The sequence below is a fragment of the Meriones unguiculatus genome, chromosome 6, assembly GCF_030254825.1.
Source record: "Meriones unguiculatus strain TT.TT164.6M chromosome 6, Bangor_MerUng_6.1, whole genome shotgun sequence".
NCBI classification, from domain to species: domain Eukaryota; kingdom Metazoa; phylum Chordata; class Mammalia; order Rodentia; family Muridae; genus Meriones; species Meriones unguiculatus.
In genome coordinates, this window is record NC_083354.1 from 133,812,744 (window position 1) to 133,836,055 (window position 23,312).

A 23,312-nucleotide genomic window follows, 5' to 3' on the forward strand; every position below is an offset into this window, starting at 1 on the left:
TGCAACACAGTTGTGAACTGTCATGTGGATGCTGGGAATTGAACCCAGGTCTTCTGGAAGATCAGCCAGTGCTCTTAACCTCTGAGCCATCTTTCCAGTCACGTGAGGTAAATTGCTGATGAATATTTTCCTGGTAAGTCTTCAGTGGCTTGGCATTTCTGAAATAGTTCCCCATTCCCCAACCTTCACACTTGGTAAGTTTCTTTTTAAAATTTGTTTCTTTTAGTGTTTTAAAACTATTACTCCAATGTCTTTTTTCCACTGATGTTGTTACTGAGAATTCTGTTATTGGTAGCGGTTTTTGGAGACAGTTTTACTTTATTGTCCATCTGGCCTGGAACTTGCTGTGTAGACTAGGCTGGCTGTGAAGTCTGTTTGTACTCAGTCCTTGAGCGTGGTCCTCCTGCCTTTGCCTCCAGAGTGCTGGTAGCTACTGAGAAATTCACAGTAAAACTCATTCTTTTTTTTTTTTCTCCCTCTGAATTTTTTAGAATTAATTTTATCTTTTTAAAATTTTATTTTTTTTTAATTTTTTCTCGTTTATTTATTTTATTCACTTTACATGTTTGTAGCCCCTCCTCTCCCAGTTCCACCTTGTCTCCCTTTTTCTCTCCCTTTTTCCTCAGCAAAGGCGGGCTCCCTTTCCCACCCACCCCAGCTCATCAAGTTACATCAGGACTGAATGTGTGGCTTCTTCCCCCATGGCCTCTCACGGCAGCCCCGCCAAGGGAAAATGATCAAAGCTGGCAAGAAGTCCGCGTCCCATGCAGTCCCCACTTACCAGAGGGCCCACTTGAAGCTGTCTGCTACATCTTCATAGGGGCCTACGTCCAGTCCATGCCTGCTCCTTGGTTATCTTACTACATTGCTGCTCTTTATATATATGTCCCTTGTGGTTTTTCATTCAGTTATTTACGGTGTGTGTGCACACATGGGAACAGAGCATCTGCGTACCGTGACACACACACGGGGATGGAAGGACAGTCGGGTTAGAGCTGAAGCTGTCAGGCTCGGTGGCAGGCACCTTCAGTTGCTGAGCCATCCGCCAGCCCCTCTGGTTCTGTTTAACCTTTTTTGAGTTCTAATGTGCCTTTTGTCTTTTCACTAATTTTTAAAGTTAACATAAAAAGCAATGGATTTGGTTATAGCATTTTCTTTCCTCTAGGAAACATAATTGTACCTTTTAAACCTTTAGAGACAGATAGCAAGCCCAATACACATTCACATAGATAACATTTCTTAGAACAGTAAAAAAAAAACAAAAACAAAAACAAAATTAAAATAAATAGAAACATTTACTGAAAAAAGTAACTTTTTTGCATTTTATAAGTCTGTTTTATTTCCAGCTTATTGGGTAAATGCTGTATTCTCATATCAGCTTTTACATTCAGTATTTTATTTTGTTTGATGTCTGCAGTCTCGGAAAGTCTGGCCCCAGAAGGATGCATGGCTTGGAAACGGAAGGGTTTGCTTTGGGTTTGTTGTCTTAGTTAGTGGTCTTTTTAGTTGTGAGCATAACATTCTCTTACGGATGCGTCATCATACTTTGTCTAATTTGACCCTGCCCTCCACTGCTCCCCCACTCTCTTGCTGGCCCAGTTCTTCACCCCAAATAGTCCCCTCCAGTATTCAAGTCACCTGGCTCCATTACTCTCTCTTCCCCCAGCACTGTGGCTCAGATTTCTTCCCCTCTTTCAAGGCACACACAGATGCAAGCATATGTATAAATTTAAGTCTAGGTTTTTGCATATGAAAAAAAGGTAAATGTGGTTTTTCTGAGACTGGTGTTTCACTTACTAGAGTGATTTCCAGTTCAATCCACTTTTCACTGATATAATTTCTTTTTTTCTTTATGGCTAAGTAAAACTCTACTGTGTACATAATAAAGTATATTTTTTAATCAGTCACCTGTTGTCAGACTCTTAGACGGGTTTCTTGACTTGTCTCTTTGGAATCGTACTGCACTACACAAAACTGTTGATTAGATCCCTTCAGCTGTCTCTCCAGAAGTGATATAGCTGGCTCAGATGGCAGCTCTTTTTGAGAAACCTTCATTCTGCATATTAGCTGCACTAATTTATATTCACACCAGCAGTATCTAAATGTTGTTCTTTGTATTCGTGTGTGTGTGGTTTTTCAAGACATGGTTTTTCTGTGTAGCCTTGGCTATTTTAGAACTCAATTTGTAGACTAGGCTGGGCTCAAACTCATGAAGATCTGCCTTAGCCTCCCTGAGGACTGGGATTACAGGCGTGTGCAACCCCTCCTGACCACACCTGAATGGTTTTTTAATAAAGTTCATTTTTTCATTAATTCCTGGAGAATTTCAGACATGCACACAATGTATTTGGATTATGTCCCCCCCACCCCCACCCCCGCGTGCTTTCGTCTAACTTCTTCTTTTATGTCTACCTTTCCACGCCCTTCAATCCTATGTCCTTTTTCTTTTTTAATTTTTTTAAATAACCCATTGAATCCAATTTGTGGGGCTGCGTTTACTCATGGGCGTTGGGTCACTCGTTGGAGCATAGTCTCCTAGCAGCCATCCCTATCCTAGCTCCTCAGCGAGCCCCTCCCCCAACCAAGCTGTCATTGACTGGCTTATCTTGTACAGGGCCTGTTCAGGCAGCCACAGCTGGGGTCATTTTGTGAGTGCAGCGGTCCTGTCATGTCCAGATGACATCCTGGTCCTCTCCAACATTGGAGTCTTAATCCCAGTTGCACTCCCCCAACACCACCTCTCCCCGCAGTATTGTTTTACTTCTGAAAATTTTGAAGGATTAATAGGGTGAGTTGGCTGTGCTCTTTTGGGGTTTTCTGTTTTAATACACCTTTGCAAAAAGCTGTCTCCTTATTCGGGCTTGGTCCGAATGCTGCCTTTGTTTCAGTTTGGGATTCCGTAGCAGAGAGGGTGGATAGCTCCTAGTCTCGGCAGCAGGGGTTGCCACGTCAGGCCTGTGAAAGAAGAAATATTTATACATTTTTAAATAGTTGAGGAAAAAGCGTTCTAAAAAGCTTGTCATACATGAAGTTCAGATCTCAGTGTCCTGACTTTTGTGGGGAGCAGCCAAGCTCATTCCCTTGTCATGGCCCAGGCCTGCTCTTCCCCTTCTGCTGCAAGGCGGAGCTGTCGGTAGAGACTAAGGACCTGAGGTATTTACCACTGGACTCTCTATAGGAAGACTTCACTAATCTCTAGTCTAGAGAAATATTTAAAGGCGCTCAGGCTTGATGCATTCCAAATTCTATCTAATAACTGACTTCTCACACAAAATAAAACTCTCACAACTTTATGTAGCTAAAATTGACATGCAGCAAGTTGCATAAGCTTCCATTGTAAATTTTGATAACTTTTTTTTAAAACCAGGTAAGTACCTATGAAACAATGGTCACATTGAAAGTATCAGCCAGATGTGGTGGTGCTTACCTGTAATCTTAGTACTTAGGGCTGTAAGCAGGACAATCAAGAGTTCAAGGCCAGCCTGAACTACGTGGTGAATTCAAGGCTAGCCTGGATTATATAAGACTGTTTCAAAACAAAACACACAGAAGGGATCCATTTTTTTTTTTTTTTTCTAAAATTTTCACATGTTTCTTTGACATTCTTAGATTTTGTTTCCTACCTCCTTTATTGTCCTTAACAGTCATGGGTGTGCCTTCTGTCACTGGAGGTTAGTTTACATTTCCCGGAGTTTGCTAAAAGAAAGAGAGAAGAAAGGAGAGAGAGAGAGAGAGAAAGAAAGAAAGAAGAAAGAAGAGAGAGAAAGAAAGGAAGAAAGAAAGAGAGAGAAAGAATTTACAGTGTACTTCTTTTGTATCTGTGCTAGCCTTGAACTCACTATTGTAGCCAAGGCTGGACTCAAACTCACAGAGATCTGTCTGCTTCTGCCTCTTCATTGTTGGGATTAAAGGCGTGCACCCCCACGTCCAGCACGTGTGTGCTTGTTAGTGTGTGGCATGTGGGAACTATACATTGATCTGGGTATTTTTCTCCCTGTCTTATTGGTCTCTATCTTAATGTTTGAGACACTTCACTTACTAGTCTGGGAGCTTGTCTTAGTTACTCTGCTGTGAAGAGACACCGTGACAGAGGCAGCTCTTATAAAAAGAGAGCATTTAATTGGGGGCTTGCATGTGGTCTCTGAGGGGTAGTATCTTTGATCATCATGGCAGGAAGCTGGAAAACATGGTATTGAAACAGTAGCTGAGAGTTTTATATGCTGATGCCTAGGCAGCCGGCCGAGAGGGGGAGGGGAGGAGAGACTGGGTCTAGCAGCCTTTGGAAACCTCAAAGCCCCCCCCCTCCCTGTGACACTGTCCTCCAACAAGGCCACGCCTTCTAATCTTTCTCAAATAGTTCTCCTAACTGGGGATCAAGCATTTAAACGCATAAGCCTCCCAAACGGCCACAGAGCTTTCATTTTGGCTGGGCTGGCTGGCCGGTAAGCCCGTGTTCTGCCTGTCACCATGCCCCCAGTGCTGAGATGACAGGTGCCTGTTCCAAGCCTGGCTTTTAAGGGGGATACTGGGCCTTGAGTTCAGGTTCCCATGACTGAGATAGCCTTCAGCCCTGTGTAGTCCTTTTTAATCTGCCTATTTCTACTCATCAAGTAGAAATTTCTATTTCTATTTCTATTTCTATTCAGTTAATCCATGTTGTGTTAAGCAGTCCATTCTCCTGTTTTTCCTGGGTGAAAACCCATTGCATATTTGTAGGCTTGTTTATTAATTTACCTCTGAATAACATTTCTCTTGTTTCTGAGAATTGAAAAACTTTTATGAACTTTTAAAATATTTATTTTATTTCTGTTTATATGTATGTGCACAGAGCAATATGATATGGTCAGTGAGATCCAAAGTCAGGTCCTCTGGAAGAACAGTGTATGATCTTAACCACAGAGCCATCTCTCCAGCCCAGATCTCTCCTTATGTGTCTTTGCATGGCTGTATGCTTTTGGACTCTTGGGTAAATACTTAGGGGTGAAATGGCTTGATTGGAAGAAAGTTGTAGGGGCTGGAGAGATGGCTCTTTAGTTAGGAGAAGGCCGCTCTTCCAGAGGATCCTAGTTCAGTTCCCAGCACCCCGTGATGGCTCACAACTTCCTGTAATTCCAGTTCCAGGGGATCAAATGTCCTCTTGTGGCTTCTGATGGCGCCAGCTTGCATGCAATACAGACATACAGACATTGCAGGCAAATACACACATACAGTAATAAGTACATTTTTAAAAAGGGAGAAGAGGGTGTATGTTTAACGTAAGGCACCGTGTTTGTTGAGTACCAGTTTTCTCAGAGGGACCAACATTTGCCTTTATCCAACACTATCTGCACATCTATTTGTATGAGGTGTAAGGAAGAGTTTGCGATGATCAGATTAATTTAGGCTGTGTAGTCTGCAAGACAGTGGACACAGTTTAAACAATCAACTTTGAGGTTTAAATGTCTACATTTATTGAGAAAAGGGATGAAGACATGGGAGGCTCCAGAATCCCACCATTTTTTGTGGTCCAGGTCTTTACTTTTTACGCACTGGAGAATAAATGTCCCTGTAATTTTAACTGAAAATTGTGTGACTTGTCTGTCCACCTCCTTTCTGGACCAAGATCTTCTGAGTCACTGTCAGTGTCTAACATGCTTATAGATCAAAACCTACCTTGTCTGAACAGATTCTGGGTACCACACCTAGCACGATAAATTAAAGGTCTGGACTGAAACCCGGGAACCTGCTGAATATCCTGTAGGGGACACTGTGGTTGAACCTGTTGTGTATTCTTTTTAAGCCTCAGTATGATAACTTAGGGGATACCGGGACACCTCTTGTTTGCAGTGTGGGGACGGTAAACATTACTCAGACGCAACATACTGGATCTCAAGTGAGGTCTTCGGGTACTAAATTGGTACAAGCTTCTTCGTGGTTTGCTTTTCCTTTTTTTTTTTTTTTGCTATCTGTGAGTAAATCACACATTGTAGCTAGACATGTCTATTTCAAAACCACCCCTTTCCTCTCCCCCTCCTTGCCTCAGAGTCTGTTTCCTCCCCTGGTCCAGATAGAATTTGAATCCAGCATAGACCCTATGGAAACAAATAGTTTGATGTTCAGTGAAAGGCCCCCTCCCCACCCTAGAGTAATCATCTTAAAGAGTTAATGTGCCGAATTCATTTGAGTGAATAGTACGGGCACAAGCACTCACGGTTGGGATGCTGGTTTCTGTTAATCAGTAATTTATGTATACATTGCTTCTCTTTCTTCTAAAATATTCCATTTAGAACTATTTTGGTGGAAAACTTTCTGCTCAAGGGAAAATGCCTTGGATTGAATATAATAATGAAAAAGTGTCTGGCACAGAATTCATAATAGACTTTCTGGAAGAGAAACTTGGAGTGAACTTAAACAAAAACCTTGGCCCTCATGAAAGAGCTGTCTCAAGAGCCGTGACCAAGATGGTGGAAGAGCACTTCTACTGGTGAGTTCCTGCGGTGCATCCCATCCTCTCCCAGCCCGCCCAAGTTCTCGTTCAGCTTTCTGACCCTCACTTACCTTCTCAAAAGTTTTCTGTGAAGTTTTACTCACAGTTCTTAAAGTATCTAGACCAGGACTTCACACGTATCTCTCCACTACAGCCACAACCACTCAGCTGTACCCATAAGCCTGGCAGCTTACAAGCAGACTACATTTCAGTAAAGCTATCACGAACACTGAAACTGGGATTTCATTTATGATAGCATAATCTTCCTTTGATCTTTCCCCAACCATACGGAAAAAAAAATCTTCACAGCCTGTGTGCTGCAATTTGCTGGATTTTAGTGAGGGGGTTAGTTTAGTTTGTGAGCTCATCAGTACAAACTGCTGAATGACAGTGCAACAGATGCTGGGCAGTGGTGGCACACACATTTAATCCCAGCCCCAGTGCTGGGGTCAGAGGCAGGGGGATCCCTGAGTTTGGGGCCAGCATGGTCTCCAGAGCCAGTCTCAGGACAACCAGAATTACACTGCACTGAGAAAGCATTTTTCGAAACCTGCCATCAGACAGAGAGGAAGGCATGGAGGGCTACGTAGGGGCAGGATCCCTCAGTGGAGGAAGTGACGCATTTGTGAGGTTACGTCCCCTTTCCTTAGCTAGCATTCTGCCCTGGGTGCTGCCTTCCTAGTGCATAGCCCAAGTTTGAAGCAGCACGCAGTTGGGTTGACCAGTTGCTCTGTTTTGCCTTGATGGTCCCAAGCTGCCGCAGCACCGTTAGAGTTAGCCACATCTGGTTAGTCTTGCTTTGCACACTTGTTGCTCTTGTGGGCTTTCCCTCTTCAGCTGTTTTCTGGCACTTCTATCCCATTCTCTATACTCCTGAAGATGATAGGATGTTTCTTCCAAATATTTCCAGACTTAACTTTGTCCCAAATACTTAATTAGAAACTTGTGTCCCCACTTTATTGGCATGGTCAGGTGTAGATCCATGGACTTCTTCTAACCAGTTTCGCCCACCGAGGCCATCCCCTCGTGGCACTGACTGGCTCACGGCTTCATCCATTTGTCCTCTTCCTGGGCTTTCCCATCTCCAGGATTTTACGTGACCCTCTATCTTTCTCTTCCTGTGTTTGATTGTTTTACTCTGAACAGCACCCTGCTTCCTCTCCCCATCTCACTGCAGAGATGAGGGAGGGCTGCCCAAGGAAGTGCTTTGTAGGAGAACACAGGGCAGTGTGGGCGAGGGAAGGCCCAGCGTTGGCAGGGACCTGGGCCCTTCCCATGAAGTCCTGACGAAGATGCCAGGTCTCCGCTTTGTCAGAGTGGGCCCTAAGATGGGTGACTATCTGACTCACCTGGCTTCTGGGAAAGGCTGTGGAAAGGATCCCATCTCATCCATTTGCCAGGGTTCAGCTCTGCAGTGGCAGAGGGAAATGAGGTGCCTGCCTGGGCCACTGCCCCCAAGCCGTCTTTTGATAGCATTCTACCATGCCTCGCCTGAGAGATGGGCTGCCTGACATACTAACGTGGAGAGCCACCACATATCAGTTTTCTAGAAAGCTGCAGAACTTGGGTTTTTACTGATATTTTGGCTACAACTCTTAGATTTCTGTAGCAGCTCAGAAAGAAAAAATAATAATATATTCTGGTTAAGATGTTTGTATTCAACAAAATACTCAGTTCTCACAGGGAAGGGTTTTTGCTCTGGAGAGCTACATTTATGTAACTTTACCCCCATAGACACTCACAGGCAACACTTTCCTGCCTTCTCTTCCCTAGCCCTCAGCTCATATGGGAGGTAGGTTAGGGTGTGGATGTGGGTGAGAGGGGCAGGAGGAAGATCCTAAACGTCCAGTGGCTTACTGTGCTTGGATGGTGCCTGGCCTCTTTACGGTTAGCATTGCTTCTCTAATTCGCCTTCCATTGGGAAGAAGTGGGAGGCCTTCTGAGGTACGTCTTCATCTCTAATAGCAAAAGGAGCACCAACCACTGCCCTGTGTCATCTCCTCCCACACCCACCAGAGAGCGGTGCATTCCCACCCTCCCAGGGAAAAGTCTAAGGCACGGAGTCTCCGGATTTTTTCCTTGGTCCCTTCCCCTGTCCTTCTGCTCCTCCAAGTCCAGAGAGCAGAATGGAAGCTGGACCCTGCGTGGGAGCTAACCTCACTGTGTGGTAGTTTTCTATGAGATTCTCTTCATGTTAACAAGCTTTGAGCTCTTAGGTTGTGCCTGAACTTACCGAGGAGGGAGGGGAGAGGCAGTAAACCCCCCAGGGTCTAACTCAGCTATTTGATAATCTGAGGGTTGTTGTTTTTTTTTTTTTTTTTAAGGTATACTTTATTTTGGCCTGAAACTATAAAAAATGGTTGGGTACAATTTTCTGCAAGGCAAAGGTGATGGAAAGCTGGCATTATTATGTAACATGGCATCCTTTTGAAGCTCTGCTTTAGGTCTATTCAAATAAGCACACTAAGCTACAAAGTGGCTTTTCTTGCATTTGAAATCTATATAATTATATCCCACTTGCATTATAAAAGCTATTATTGAAGATGAATAATGCTTTTCTTTCTTATCTCCTTTGTTTTATACTGAGTGCTTAAGTTAGAGTCAATACTTGGAAACTGGTGCAAGAGGATTTCTCAGACAGGGAATCAAATTACTAGAAGGAAATTGATTTTTATAACCTTGTTGCTTCTTCAGTGATACATACTGCCCCCTTATGGCCACCAGTGAAAACCTTAAGAGTCCTCTAAAACTATAGAGTAAGTGCAACACTCAACATTTTCCACACAAATCTGCTTCTAGGTTGCTCATAAATTATACATTTTAAACTTCAGGTTTTTGTTTTTCGTTTTTTGTTTTGGTGCTGGTACTTGACCCCAGGGGCCTTGTGCATGCTGGTAATGCACAAGCACCCCAGCACTAAAGCCCATCTCTAGCCTGGGCTTGGATTTTGATGTAATTTTAGTATCCGAGGGAGATGGGGGACTTTCATTAGATGGCTTACAAGATGATGTGTGAAAGCCTGAACATGATGGCTGATTACAATGCCACAGATTCATTCCACTTTCATCCCTTTCTATCCAGTTTTAGCTGCAGAGAGAGCTCCTGTTTGGAAGGTTGGTGAAAGTTGATGATAATTGAAGAATTATATCATAAGTTGCTACCCCTTTAAGATGGGATGTAAATGAAAGACAGCAAGGGCATAGCTCCATGTAGAGAGAAGTTTTTTTTTTTGTTTTTTTGTTTTTAATTGAGATAGGGTCTTACTCTGTAATCTTGGTAGCTCAGAATTCAGAGAGATCCACTGGCCTCTGCCTTTGAGTGCTGGGATTAAAAGGTGCGCTACTATGCCTGGCAGCGAAAGGCATTCTCATGACTTGGAAGGCCACACTCTGAGACCCAACAGTTTGTAACTGTCTGTGTATTATTGTTCATTTATGCCTTGGGCCTGACTTCATGTTAGGTTATGGTGAAAAGTACTTTTATCGGGGATCAGGGACTAGGGTTATAGCTCAGGATTTGAGTGCCCGCTTAGCAGGCGCAGGTATTGGGTTTTGTAAAAAGGAACTTTTATTCACCTGTTTCAGCTGTTGTCTGGGAGGCTTGCTGTCTCCTTCTGCCAACCTAGGCCTAGTCCTGGGAGCTTCTAGCCTCTGTACAATCTAGCCTAGGCCTGGAATGTTTTCAGCCTCTGAGACTTATTGTCTAATAAGCTCACCCTTTCTTGTTCTTTCTGAGCTCTGGGCTGGCTAGTTCAACTCAGCTGTATTGGCTCACATTCCTCTCCCAGCTAACTTATTCAATCTGGCTTTGTTCTCAACCTCTGAATTGCTCTGATTGGCCTCAAACTAACTCAAGCAATCTGCTCTACTCTCCTGGCTTCTTCTCATTATCTGGTCTTTCTGTCTTCACCTGTGGTTTTTCTCTGCAACCTGTCTCTATTACTGTCCCAGTAAAACTGCCTCTTTGTCATTCCCTATGTTGCTTTCTAAGCAGCTTCCCTTTCCCTCTCTTCTTGTGAGTTGGGCGTATCCTATTCTGTCAATTTTACTCTGATTCGTCACCTTTCCTGCCACCTACTTAGGCATCACTTTCAAACATGGCTGCCTCCTTCTACAAACTAACTTTACCTTCATTGTTTGGGAGTAAAGGCATGTGCCACCATGCCTGGATCTAAGCTTTTCTTTCCCTGAGATTTGCTCAATACCAGGCTGGCCTTGAGCTCAGATTTGCTTGCCTCCGTGTCCTGGAGAGATCAGCTGGATCACACAGATCTAGAAGGTCTTTGATGTGCTCTCTTGCCAGAGCCGCCAAGTTCTGAATTAACATTTCCCTACAGGGTTTGACTCAGTACTAAAACTAAAACCAAACCAAACCGGAAGGAAACTAAACGGGGATCAACAGTTTTTCCCCCATTCCTTTCCTCCCTCCCTCCACCTGAATTTTTGGTCCACTTGAGACAGGATCATGTTATATGGTCTAGTGAGTTATGTAAACTGACGATCCTTATGCTGCAGCTTCCCAGTTGCGTGGATTACAGGCATGGGCAGTGAGGCTTGGCCTTTTGCCTGTTTTCTAGGTTTCCTTTCGAAGTGTTTGTGCAAGTTTTAAACCTTTAAATCTTTGACCCCATTTTTGTAGGAGAGATTAGACACCTTAGTTGTGATAAGGAAAAAGAAGTATCTTAACTTTCTGAAACAGATTTTCACATGATAAATTACTTTAATTGCTTACCCAGTCTCCTTTCCCAATTGGCCTTTCCTGCTGACTCCAGTTAATAATTCATGACTCCTTGTGCACTGGGCTTCTTTCCAGTGAAGATAAAGGAGCCATGAACTCCTGATGAGAGGAGGGGCAGCTGCTTCATCCTCCTTCCTGGGTCCTTCTCTCCGTTTTCCTAAGTACATCATATTCCTTAGAAACGTCACATAGTCAGCATTGGCTCCGTGCAAAGCTGTTTTTCATTCCATCAATAACAACGAGTTCAGACCACGCCCCCATCCTTCAGCACCTCTCAGGCCAGAGGAGCTGAGTGAAGACAGTAAGCACCCGGTAAGCACCTCCTGGCGAGATGAAGGCAAGGATCCCGGGGGAAGTGGTAGCATGACAGAGCCAAGTGACAACTGGGATGACAAGCAAAGAAGCTGACAGTGAGGACGACTAGGATGTCCAGGTAGAGATGGCAGTGTCTGTACATGTTTGCAGCCAAGAAAGGTGTTCAGGCTCCTGTAACTGAATAGCAGTCTGGGCAGTTTAGAAGAAGTTTGTATCTCACCAGTCAGGGAGACTAGTAATCCTGAGGCCGAGGTTTGGCAGATTCGGTGATTAGTGAGGGCCTATTTCTGGTCCACAAATAACCGTCTTCTTGTAAGGTCATAAAAGAGAAAGGATATGGAAACTCTAGGGGTCCTTTTTATAAGAGCAGTAATCTCAGTGTTGAGGGCTCTGTCCTCATGACTTAAGTACACTGAGGGCCCTGCTTCCTAACACCACCATAGCTGGTTTAAATACAAGACGTTTGGCAACAAGAATGTTCAGTCTGTAAAGGGGGAGGGGAGGTTCATGCCCTTTTGTACGTGGGAGATATACTGAGAGATGGTGCCTAGGAAAGGCCAGGCCACGGGAAGGGCCCAGGGCATGGCAATATGATGTGGTAATCTACAAATGCAATGGGCTGCATGTACAGCCATCCTGGGGACACAAGGCCTGTGCGCACACCTGGGGAGGAGCCGGGAAGAAAATCTCCTGGGATTACAGAAGAACGACTCCTGGGATTATGGCCCGGGTGAGGTGAGGCAAGCAAAAATGATTCCAAATCTGGAAAGGTAGTCTGCATTTCTTGAAGCTCTTCCATGTGGGGCTCCTGGTCCTCAGGACTGAGGTCTGGGTTAGAAATAGATTTGGTAGTCGATTTGAACTCCTGGGTGTGAATTAGATCAGCTCATGATTGTAGATTAAACAGGTAGAAGAATAGAAGAGAAATAGATAAAAGCCTTCAGGACATGGGAGAGGTGGGAGGGAGAGCAGCCACTGTATGCTAAAGGCAAGTTCTCAGAGAGGCCACAATGTCAGATGCTTGGAGCCTCAGCGAAGAGGTGCTGGGGAATTTAGCAGGTTGCTGACTTAGCCTGGGTGACAATTGTTTGGGTGGAATCACTCCCCATTCCTGGAATCCTCAGTGAGAGGCCTGTCCTTGTCTATAATGACATGGAAACATGTCCTCTGCCTTTCATAGCTGAGATAAGATAACACATATTTTTTCTTTTGAGAACTTTGACACTTTGCTGGATTTGCTCTCTAAAGAGCTGTGTAGCCCCTGTATGGTCAGATATTGGGGACAGAAGAGAAGCAAAGGAACCAGGTGCAGAGCAACAGGTGCGGAGACAGTCACTGACATGCTTGTAAGGCCTTGCGGGTGTGAGGAGCTGAGTTTCACTTGCGTAACCCATGCTTTCAAGGAGCTGACTTTTGGGACTGGAAAGATTTTTAGTGGTTAAGAGTGCTTGCTGTCCTTCCAGAGGACCCACACTCTCTGCTCCTAGCATGCGCAGCAGGTAACGAAGAACCCCATGTAAGAGCAGCTCCAGGAATCTCACGCCCTCTTTTGGTCTCTTAGTGCACATGCTCACAGGGAGTGCACTGGACCCCTCTACAAAACAGAAAACAAAACAAAGAAGCTAGGTGTGGTGCACACACTTGTAATCCCAGAGACAGAAATGCAGGGGCAGGCATGAGCCCCAGCCTAGACACACTTGTCAAGCTCCAGGTCAGCAGAGACCCTGCCTGAAAAGAATTATGGGCAGGACCTGAAGAACCTGTAGCTCCACATTCACATTCATTACATGTGGTCATGCTCCCTCTTGACACATGGACTTGTATACATAGCAAACACATGCTTGTACACATGTAAGCATGCAGGCACACAAGTGCATGCACACATGTGTACACACACACACATACACAAAGCAGGAAGGGGAACAGAGGGAGACAAGTGTAAAGGCTCCTTGCAGCTTTCTGAGTTCTGAATGAGTACAGTTTTCCTTCCATGTCCTGTGTTCAAAGGGCTACGGAGGTGGGAACCTTTGACCTCCTGCCACTGCTGCTGAACTGTGTGGCTTAGGGAGCTGCCTCTCCTACATCCTGCTACTCCACCCACGGTTAAGGCCTCACCTTCTGCACATTCCCCACTCTGGGGAGGACACAGAGGTCATGACGAGGTAGGAAGCTTAACCTTTCTGCAGCCCTCCATCCTTTATGACACTCACATCCCCTCCATCTCAGAAAATGAGGTCACTTCTCTCAGTGCCCCCTTCCAGCCTCACTTCCTGATCTTCTAATTTGCCCTCTGTGGTTTTTCTAACATTGCCTTACTCTAGAGATTTCTGTAGATAATCTCATTTCCCCTCATAGCTTTAAAGCTCATGAACATGCCCTTGCCCCCAGGGGAAGCCTAAACTTGTCTCCTGAGTTCTTTCTACTTTCTGAACATCTTCAGTTGGTGGGTCGCCCATCTTTCCTTTTCCAAACCCATCCCACTGTGAGTGATACAGTCCTGAGTAGTGAAATCCACTCAGTGACTAGCCCGAGAGAGAGCACCCACTGTTCTCTCATCTCCGCCACTTCCCGGACTCCTCTGCCTCAGTATTTCTGGGACACCTGTCTGTCATGGTCTAGTCAGCACGTCATTTCTGTTTGTCTAGCTCACCCACTCTTCTTGCGAGCCTTCCTCCCAGCGTTGCCCACGTCTGATTATGTTCCCCATCTGTTTGAGACTTTCTGGCACTTAACCTTTCCTTTGGGCATTAAAGTGATTCAGCCTGGCCTCAGGCCTGCTGTGATCTGCTCCTTGGCACCCCTCCACCTCAGGTCTTAACAGCTTCCCCACAGGTGTCTAGAGCCCAGCTATGCTCCTGAACTCCTGGCAGGTCCAGGCAGCCAGCGTCTTCTGCCTCTTGAGCTTCCTCCTGCTCATCCTCCATCCATGCCGAGTATCTAACTGGCTGACACACAACTTCTTCTCTTTCTATGTGAGCTTTCCAGCTTAAAGTGCCACGCTCCTCATCTTCAGGCGCCAGGTGCCTCCTCCCTGATGCTACGCTTGTTCATGCTCAGTTTAGGATGAGGGTTTTCCCTAAGACTACCGGCTTTCCAGATGATCAAAGCTGTGAACCACATTGTTGTGGTTCGCACCTCGGGTCACAGTGCTCATGGTTCTAACGGAATGTGAAACCCATGTCTAGATTATTGCAGCTATGAAAAAGAGAGCTCAAGAAGGGCCTATAGTACTCACATGCACACAGAATGCAGTGGAGTGGATGTGAGATAGTTTATGTTAAAAGACCCACGAAATCCACTGCCTATAAATGGTCAAATATTGCTGCGATGTACTTTTTTCCTGTTTTCAATGAAATTAATTTCTTCACTTTGCAGTACTTCAAGAGACTTACAAAAAAGACACACACAAAGAGTATTCTACAAGAATTGTACATATTCTATTTAGAAGATAATAGGGAAGAATTAAATATGGTTGTAGTGTGGAGAGTGCATTAAAATTAGGGCTTTTTGCTGGGTGCAGTGGTACATGCCTATAATTCCAGCACTCAGGGAGGCAGAGGCAGGAGGATCTCTGTGAGTTCAAGGCCACCCTCTACTCACAGAGTCAAGGACAGCCAAGGCTACACAGAGAAACCCTGTCTTGAAGAAAAAAAAGAAAGAAACAAAAATAAATAAATAAATAAAGTACATGTTAAAAAATTAGGGATTTTTAGTAAAAATTCAAGAATGATTAAAAACTTTAGATAAATCTATTTCTTTTCATTTTTTAGTGGAGAGGACCTCAATAGAGCATAACTACACAAAACGCTAAAATTTCAGGGCTTTTTTATTTTTATTTTTTTCTAGAGCTAGAGATGAATGTTAGGGCCTGGCTCTTGCTGGCAAACCCTATACCACTGAGATATAAAAATAATATTTCTTTGTAGCCACGATTTACCATCACCTTTTGTGTCTTTTCTAATGATATTTTCTACCTCTCTGTTTTCTAAGAGGCAATTACTACCTATCGGCCCACGCTGGGGGTAGGGAAAACAATCGCTGCATTTTCCTCGTTCATCATGAGAGAGGAAGATATTCCGTGTGTATACCCTCACAGCTACACTCTTCTCAGAGCCCCTTCACTTTGTGCCTCAGAACGGGGTTAGCTCTGGAAACACTCTGAGACTGCACAGTTAAGGGCAGGCCTCACTGTCTGCATGTGCTGCGTGGGACGCTGGGCGGGCGAGTTTGCCACGAGTGCCGCCCCTCGGGAAAGGGACTCCACAGTTTCTTGTGTCAGTATTTAAAGTCCTTGGAAACAGCCTGGGGGAGAGAGTTGATTTTTCTGGCAAACAAATAATTTACATATTTACTTATAATTTTAGACATATAGACAGGTGGACCTTCTTATTAACTTCTGTCCAAAAGGCAAAGAGCTGTCTTAAAAAATAACCCAGCCATTTTCATCATGAAATGTAAAACACATGCCACGTAGGAAACAGAAGCAGAGGAGGAGGATGTGGCTAGCACAGAGCAGCTGCCTGTGGCGCCATCCTTAATCTCTCGGAGGGAATGATGCTCGCTTCCCATTGGATGCGCCCCTGCTGTACACCCTGTAGCGCTGGCCAGCCTCGCTAAAGGCTTCTGAAAGACAACATGAGAGAAGGACTGAGGAGTCTGAGGGCCGGTGGCTGGGACAGTTTGATTGAACAGGAACACAGGACACCGTCACTTCTCGGAAAGCTTGTAAGTCTAGCCCCGACTAGGGCCGCCTGCCCCTCACTCAGGCTAGACGCTCCGATGATTTGGTTCGTCCAGAAAGTACTAAATTCTGAACTATGCTTTTGAAAGTGACTGCAGAGCTACACATCTCTGATGCCCAGTAGTAACTTGTTTCCACACAATTCCAGGACGTTAGCTTATTGCCAGTGGGTGGACAATCTCAATGAGACCCGGAAGATGCTGTCTCTTAGTGGTGGTGGTCCCTTCAGTAACCTGCTCAGGTGGGTCGTGTGCCACATAACAAAAGGAATTGTGACGCGGGAGATGCATGGCCACGGCATTGGCCGCTTCTCGGAGGAAGAGATTTACATGCTGATGGAGAAGGACATGCGGTCTTTAGCAGGGCTTTTGGGTAACGTACCACACTTCTATACTTTCTGTGCTTACTGTTGCATGACTGGTGCGGTGCTGCTGGGTTCCCAACTTGACTAGGTCGCGGTTTTCGCTCGCATGCGTAGGTCCCGTTTCCACCGCGCGACCAGCGCCCCCAGTTTCCTGCTGCCACCTCTGGCATTAGTCTTTAGTTCCCGCACCGAGGCCCCGTGTGGGAACAGGTGGAGCACACTTCAGCACAGGCCTGGCTGCAGGGGATGCTGGCTGTGCGGTGAGGACAGGGTGATTCTGAGCAAGGAGACTCCTCTATTCATAAACAGGTCTGGTTGTTTGAAAGCACGCCTGTAAGTAAAGTTAGACCGGCGTGGAGAAGATCCGGTTCTAACGTGTTGTGTGCATGTTGACACTTGTCATCTTCTGCTGTTCATTTTGGTGTGAATCCTTAGTTTTCCTCTTCCTAGCATGTCTTATCCCAGATTTTCCATTTGTTGCCCGTCTCGGGGTAAATTGTGTTTAGGGAGCTCCTTAGAGAGGCACAGACCCTTAAATGTCCATGAGCTAGCGAAGGGGACATATTTCATTCACCAGCTGGCTGCAGAGAGCCTGGGCTGCTGTGGCCCCACACTGGGCGAGCTTGGTTCTCGGCTGTGACAATTCAAAAAGAGACTGTTGAAAGCAACGCTGTGGATGTGAATCAGTGTCCTCTGACGTGGGCTGTTGGAGGACCAAGTGCTTGCTGGGACTTGTGGTGTTATTTTCAGAACTTGGTTTTGTTCTCCAGTCCTCCCTTGGTGGCTTGGTTGCTCGATCTGTCGTCATCCGCATCTTAGAGCGTGTCAAATTTCTTGCCTCCTTGAGGAAGTAGGGTATGGGATTTGCTTTGTTGAAACCTCCTGGGTGCTGTGGAAGTGGAGGCTCTCTGGACATACCCTGTCTCGCAGAATGATCTACACTGACCACGCTTTATTGTTCACTTTCCAGATCCTTGCAAGTCTGGAGTCCTCCCTTGAAATCCATTTGGTGCCTTGCTCTAGAAATTGTGCTCTATGGGCTCTTGGCCTTAGACGACCAGCCCTTGGCTGAGTCCTTCCTTAACAGTGCCTGTGCCTGTTTCTGATTTACAACTCTTCCTCTGTAGTTTATGCTGTTGAAAGCCTCAGCAAACCCAGTTGATTCCAGAGTTATTATGGCAAAAATTATGCCAGTAAAAAGCATTTTTAAACAGTTGAACAGCATTGAAGTAATATTCTTCAGTATCACTTCACTAGAGTGTTTCCTGTTGAGAGAGGTTCAGAGTGCAGGGTGATGGCAATGTGAAACCTGACCCTTTCTCTAAGTACCCAAAGATGAAGCCAATGCTTTGCTCCCAGTTTTGGGAAGACAGGAGGGAAATGCCTCACTGAAGGGTGAGCTGGAAGCCTCATTTGCCCTTAACTCGTGGCTTGTTCCCTGCAGTTTCAGACGTCAGGGGTTGACTATGGTCTGAATGGGAAGTCCCACTTCATATTTGTAAGGTTTAAGTAGGTGCTGTTCTGAGTACCAGTGATGGATTCTCTTGGTCCTGCTCTGCCTAGTCCAAGGCATATAGGAATCCTTGCTGTCTAGCAAGTCCACAGCACAGCAATGTTCCTCCCACCTAGTCGCCCAAGATCCACTGTTGTGGGGTGTTACCGTGCTTGTGTTGAAGTAACCTTTGTTTTCCTTAATCACAGAATTTTCACTTAACTTCATTAGGAATATTGTTTTCTAGGAAAAATGTTTGGAACAAAATTTTTTTTTCTGACTTTTAAATTTATCAAATATATAAGTTTGGGAAGGTTCAGAAAAGCACAGAGAAGGAAAATAAGTCAAAATAATTTTATAACCTATTGCTAACCAAAGTACTATTTGATGCTAACCATATGATGACTAAGATTGTGATACTTTTATACATAATTTTGAATATGTACAGTTATTTTCCTTTTCTTCTATTTTTCCATTATTAAGTATTCTGTACCATGTGACTGTATGCCTATATCATACTTGATGCTGGGAAAACATATCAGACAAATTCTGCTTTGCCTACTGCTTGTCTCGTACTTTTGTTCTGTTAATTCTGAGTCTACAGATACATTCCAAAAGCACACAGAAAATAAGACAGCATGAGAATAAGATCTGAGCAGCTGTGCCTAGTATTGACAAAGTGCTTCCCAGATGTGACCGTTAGGTATGTATGCAGTCAGAGAAAGTAGAGATCATGGCATCCGGGACAAAGTCAGAGAACATTACCCATTAGATGGATGAGGAAACCAAAGCATTCAGGGATAGAGTCACACAGTAGGTGGCAGTGAGATGGGGATCAAATCCAGATGTTGTTTTCTAACTGCCGAGCGCCTGCATGGCTTCCGGGACCCTGACTGGGGCGAATAAACAGAGGTCAGACACACCCAGAAAGCTGGGACTGGGTGGTCTGCGCTCTCTGATGGAGAAGCCGCAGTCTCTGGGAGCTCAATGTGAATTGGATAAGGAAGAGGGTGATGGCATATAGTTGAGTCAAGGACACAAGTTAGGTAATCATGGAAGGCACAGTCTGTGGGAAAGCCGCCTCAGGCTGTAACTATGGGGTGAGCAGACAAAGCTATGGTGGACATTTTCTGCACACACGATCAACACCTACACAGAACCAGGAGGGAAGGGCTTTCCCCTCCCATGGGGCTGAGAACTGGGCTCCTTGACCTGACCATGCCCATGTTAATAGCCCACATCCTCAGGACTTCATGGACTCCTACTACCCAACTATGACCCCAAGTTTCCTCATGACCTTTGGGTGAATTTTTGTTATTTCAGGGTGGCCTTTTTCGAACATTTCTTGAAGTAGACAAAGCCTGGGCTGCCAAATTGAGAAGTGGTGTCTAAAGTCATGTTTGAGAATGTTTTATTTGCTTGCTTCTAGAAGTGGGCTTAAAATGATTTCTAGTTGTCTTGGAATGTAGCCATATGGTAGAGCACCTGTCCAGTGTGAGACCCTGGTTCCACCCCAAAGCACTGCAAACAAAACAAGTGTAGACATGTTTGTAAGTTATGGTTACACCCTTCATTGAGAGACATGCTCCCAAGAGCCTGCCCAGGTAAGAGCCAAAGGATAAATTGGACTTATAAATGGAAGTGAGAAGAGCTGATTTCCGGAAAGCATCACTTGCTTAATAAAAAATTTATTGTGCATTTTTTTAGTGTGAAGTACTTCTTTTGAGCATGAAAATAGCTCAGGGTTTCTTTGGTCTTCAGTCCTTGTGGATATCAGGTTTGCACATTTGTAAGAACCACATCTGTTGGCTACATTAATGAAGCACCTGTGGTCTTGATTATTTAATGAAGGGTAAACAATGCAAAGTAGGGGTGTCCTGTCAGAGTCAGCCCCCCCCCATTGTAATATGGTGCAGTTTTACAAAATAGTTATGTGGTGTTGTTGGATAAAAGGAATCATTCAATTAAGGAATCATTCAATTCTGTTTGTCAAGTGAAAAGATACTTGGCTGGTCACCTAGTTCACAGTTACAGCGTATGTAGAAGACTGAAATATTTTCAAAGAAAAATATGGAAACGCGTTTGTGATGAGAAATAGAAAACCTCTACCCCTTGTGGGATAACAACCTTGTGGTTCTCAGACCGTCCTAGTTCCAGAACAAGACTGCAATCTAAGCAGATTTCACAGTGTTGACCACTGCCTTATGTTGACCAATGTCCTTATGAAATGTGGAGGTGATCACCTCATGTGCGTGTACGTGTGTGTGTGTGTGTGTGTGTGTGTGTGTGTGTGTGTGTGGCAGGGAGGGCTGCTGGGATGAGTGGAAATGGGCCCCAGTTTCCTCTCTAGAATTTCTTTTGGCTTCTCAGGCTCATGGCGGAGTAATAGGCTGGTGGCTGTGGGAATTGGATTTGGTGATCATCCATCTGACCAGAATGTGCATCTCTGGTAATGATGAGCCTGCATAGACTACTCTGATATAGTGCTTCTGTGCTTTCAGTTGGACATCTGTGGTCCTCGGTGGTGATGCTGCCATTATCTCAATGGAAAGTAGAAGAATAATTATAAATGGAGCTTGTTTGTGGGATGGAGACATATATGGGGAGACTACTGAAATCCAGTTTCAGGTATGAGGACCAGCACAGGTGCTAGTTAATAGTGTCAGTCTGTCAGTCTGCACACAGTTAGCAGACACCCAAGAATAACCTCAGGATTTGTGGATCTAAGAATTAATTCTGAGCAAAAACATTAACTTGATGAATCCCTTTTCTTTTAGTTATAGTTTCATGTAGTCAAGTCTGTCCTCAAACTCACCATATAGTAAAGCCTAGTTTTGAACTCTGGATCCTCTTGCCTCTAAGTCCTGAGTGTTGGGATTACAGGCATGTGCCATTCTGAACAGCTTAAACTATGAGTACATTTAAAGGACAGAAAGAGTAACAGGCTCAAGTGCTCCTTTCAGACCCATTTTCATGGCTAGGTGCACAGTAGGAGAATGTACTTGCAAATCCATCCATCCATCCATCCATCCATCCATCCATCCATCCAGAGCAGTTCTTCTGATAGAAGAGATGTACACTGATTAGCATGCTGAGATCTTTGTGAAGGTCTTGAGAGTCAGTGATGAACAAGTTTAGCCCATCTCTGAATTACCAGGCTGTCACAAGTAAGATATATTGTTGGTAAGCATTTATAAAATCATGCATGTGTGAGGGGTGCCTCCGTGAAGAACAGTATACAAAGAGGGCCGTTTTCAGGGGAGTGATTTTGGGCAGCTTATGGTTATCCCAGACTTCTTCAGTGGGGCAACATTTAAACTGAATGCAAAAACATAAGCCAGATAGCCAGGTGTGTGTGTGTGTGTGTGTGTGTGTGTGTGTGTAGGGAGGGGAGGACTGTGACAGCAAATTGAATAGCGAGGGATAAGAAAGGAACATCATGTACAAAGATCTAGAAGTAAAATGCAGCTGGGAGCTTTCAAAGACTGAAAAGGTGGCCAGTGCAGTTAGAGATTTCACAAGGGCAGAGGGTGTCAGTAGGCAGAGGTGGTTAGGGCTGAGAACATTCGGGGGTTATATGTCATATACGTAATTTTTGTGCCTCTTGGCTGATAGTGAAGGAGACCATGAGCAGTTTAACTTAGAATTGAGAACTGATGGGCTGGCTCAACAGACAAAGGTCCGTGGTCCCAACCTAATGAACTGAGTTTGATCCCCAGGGTCCAAAGGGTGGGGAAAACCAACTCTTAAAAGATTCTTTGTCCTGCAGACTATCAAAGCAGATGCTGAGACTTATGGCCAACTGTTGGGCAATGTGCATGGAATCTTATGAAAGAAGTGGGAAATAGTAAGATCAGGAGAGGACAGGAACTCCACAAGGAGAGCAACAGAACCAGAAATTTGAACACAGGGGTCTTCCCAGAGACTCATACTCCAACCAAGTACCAGGCATGGAGATAACCTAGAACCCCTGCACAGATGTAGCCCATGGCAGTTTAGTGTTCAAGTGGGTTACATAGTAATGGGAAGAGGGACTGCCTCTGACATAAACTGATTGACCTGCTCTTTGATCACCTCCCCCTGATGGGGGAGCAGCCTTACCAGAAGAAGCCTTACCACAGAAGATGACAATGCAGCACTCCTGATGAGATCTGATAGACTAAGATCAGAATGAAGGAGAGGAGGACCTCCCCTATCAGTGGACTTGAGGAGGGGCATTCGTGAAGAAGGGGGTGGGAGGGTAGGAGGGTGGGTTTGGGAGGGGGGAGGGAGGGGCTTATGGGGGGGATGCAAAGTGAATAAAGTGTAATTAATAAAAAAAAAGGAGACACCAAAAAAAAAAAAGATTCTCTGACACATGTGTGGTGACCCATGTACCCCCATACACTGACACACAGATTGAGAAAAAATTACAGTGAAAATAAAGTAGGAATGTTGCATACATTGTTTTATGTTTAGTGTGGACTTTAGGTGTGGAATGCTGTGTTTGAGAAATGCTTGAGTGGAGATGGAGTATGAGGTAAAGGGAGCCTCTTGGTAGTGGCTAAAAGTTGTACTGGGGCAGCTGTGTAGTTATTTGGGACAAAAGAAATGCAATTCTGCTTCCATGTCACAGACAGGTTGGTAGATGCGGTGGGGAGTGCTGTTTGGTCACAAACCTACAGAAGTAATCTTTTCTTCAGCGTTGAGCTGAGGAGTGGGCATCAGTGTGAGGAGCTGTGGATGTCAGTGCGAGGAGGTGGGTTGAAGGGTGTGGGATGGCTGTAGGCGGGAAAGGATGAGTTGTAGTGGCTGCAGGGACACAGCCAGCCACTTGCTTCCAGATAGGTAAACTAACCTGAAGAAGGTTTCCAGAAAGCTCTTTTGTGTCTTTAACTGGCAAGCAGGCTAACACTGCCGTTGATTATTTTGGACACTGGTCTTGTCTCAGTTACGTGCACTTGTCAATGAGGTGCTGTGCTGAGTCTACGGAACACAAAGGGCATCGGGCAAGGTCTGTACTCTCCAGATGCTTAGAATCCAGCTGCAAGGCCCAAACAGTGTCACGGTGTTCAAAGACGCCCTGTCTCACCTCAGAATCACCTCGCCATCATTTAGAAATCGGGAAAAGTCAGCCAAGATGGAGATCAGAAACTGCTTACAAAGGGGTAGGGGCAAATAGATTAGGATAATGACTGAAAATCCTTAGGTGAGTTAT

At 45.0% G+C, this 23,312-nt stretch overlaps 1 protein-coding gene across 2 annotated transcripts in view; it reads left to right on the forward strand.

Moving 5' to 3' along the window:
- The window catches only part of Faxc (failed axon connections homolog, metaxin like GST domain containing), a 67,212-nt gene that overhangs the window by 7,912 nt on the left and 35,988 nt on the right, over positions 1 to 23,312 (forward strand). For both annotated transcript variants that reach the window (XM_060386058.1, XM_060386059.1), the window contains exons 3-4: positions 6,267 to 6,463; positions 16,408 to 16,631. In XM_060386058.1, the coding sequence (XP_060242041.1) occupies positions 6,267 to 6,463; positions 16,408 to 16,631 (421 nt within the window). The remainder of the gene's footprint in view (positions 1 to 6,266; positions 6,464 to 16,407; positions 16,632 to 23,312) is intronic.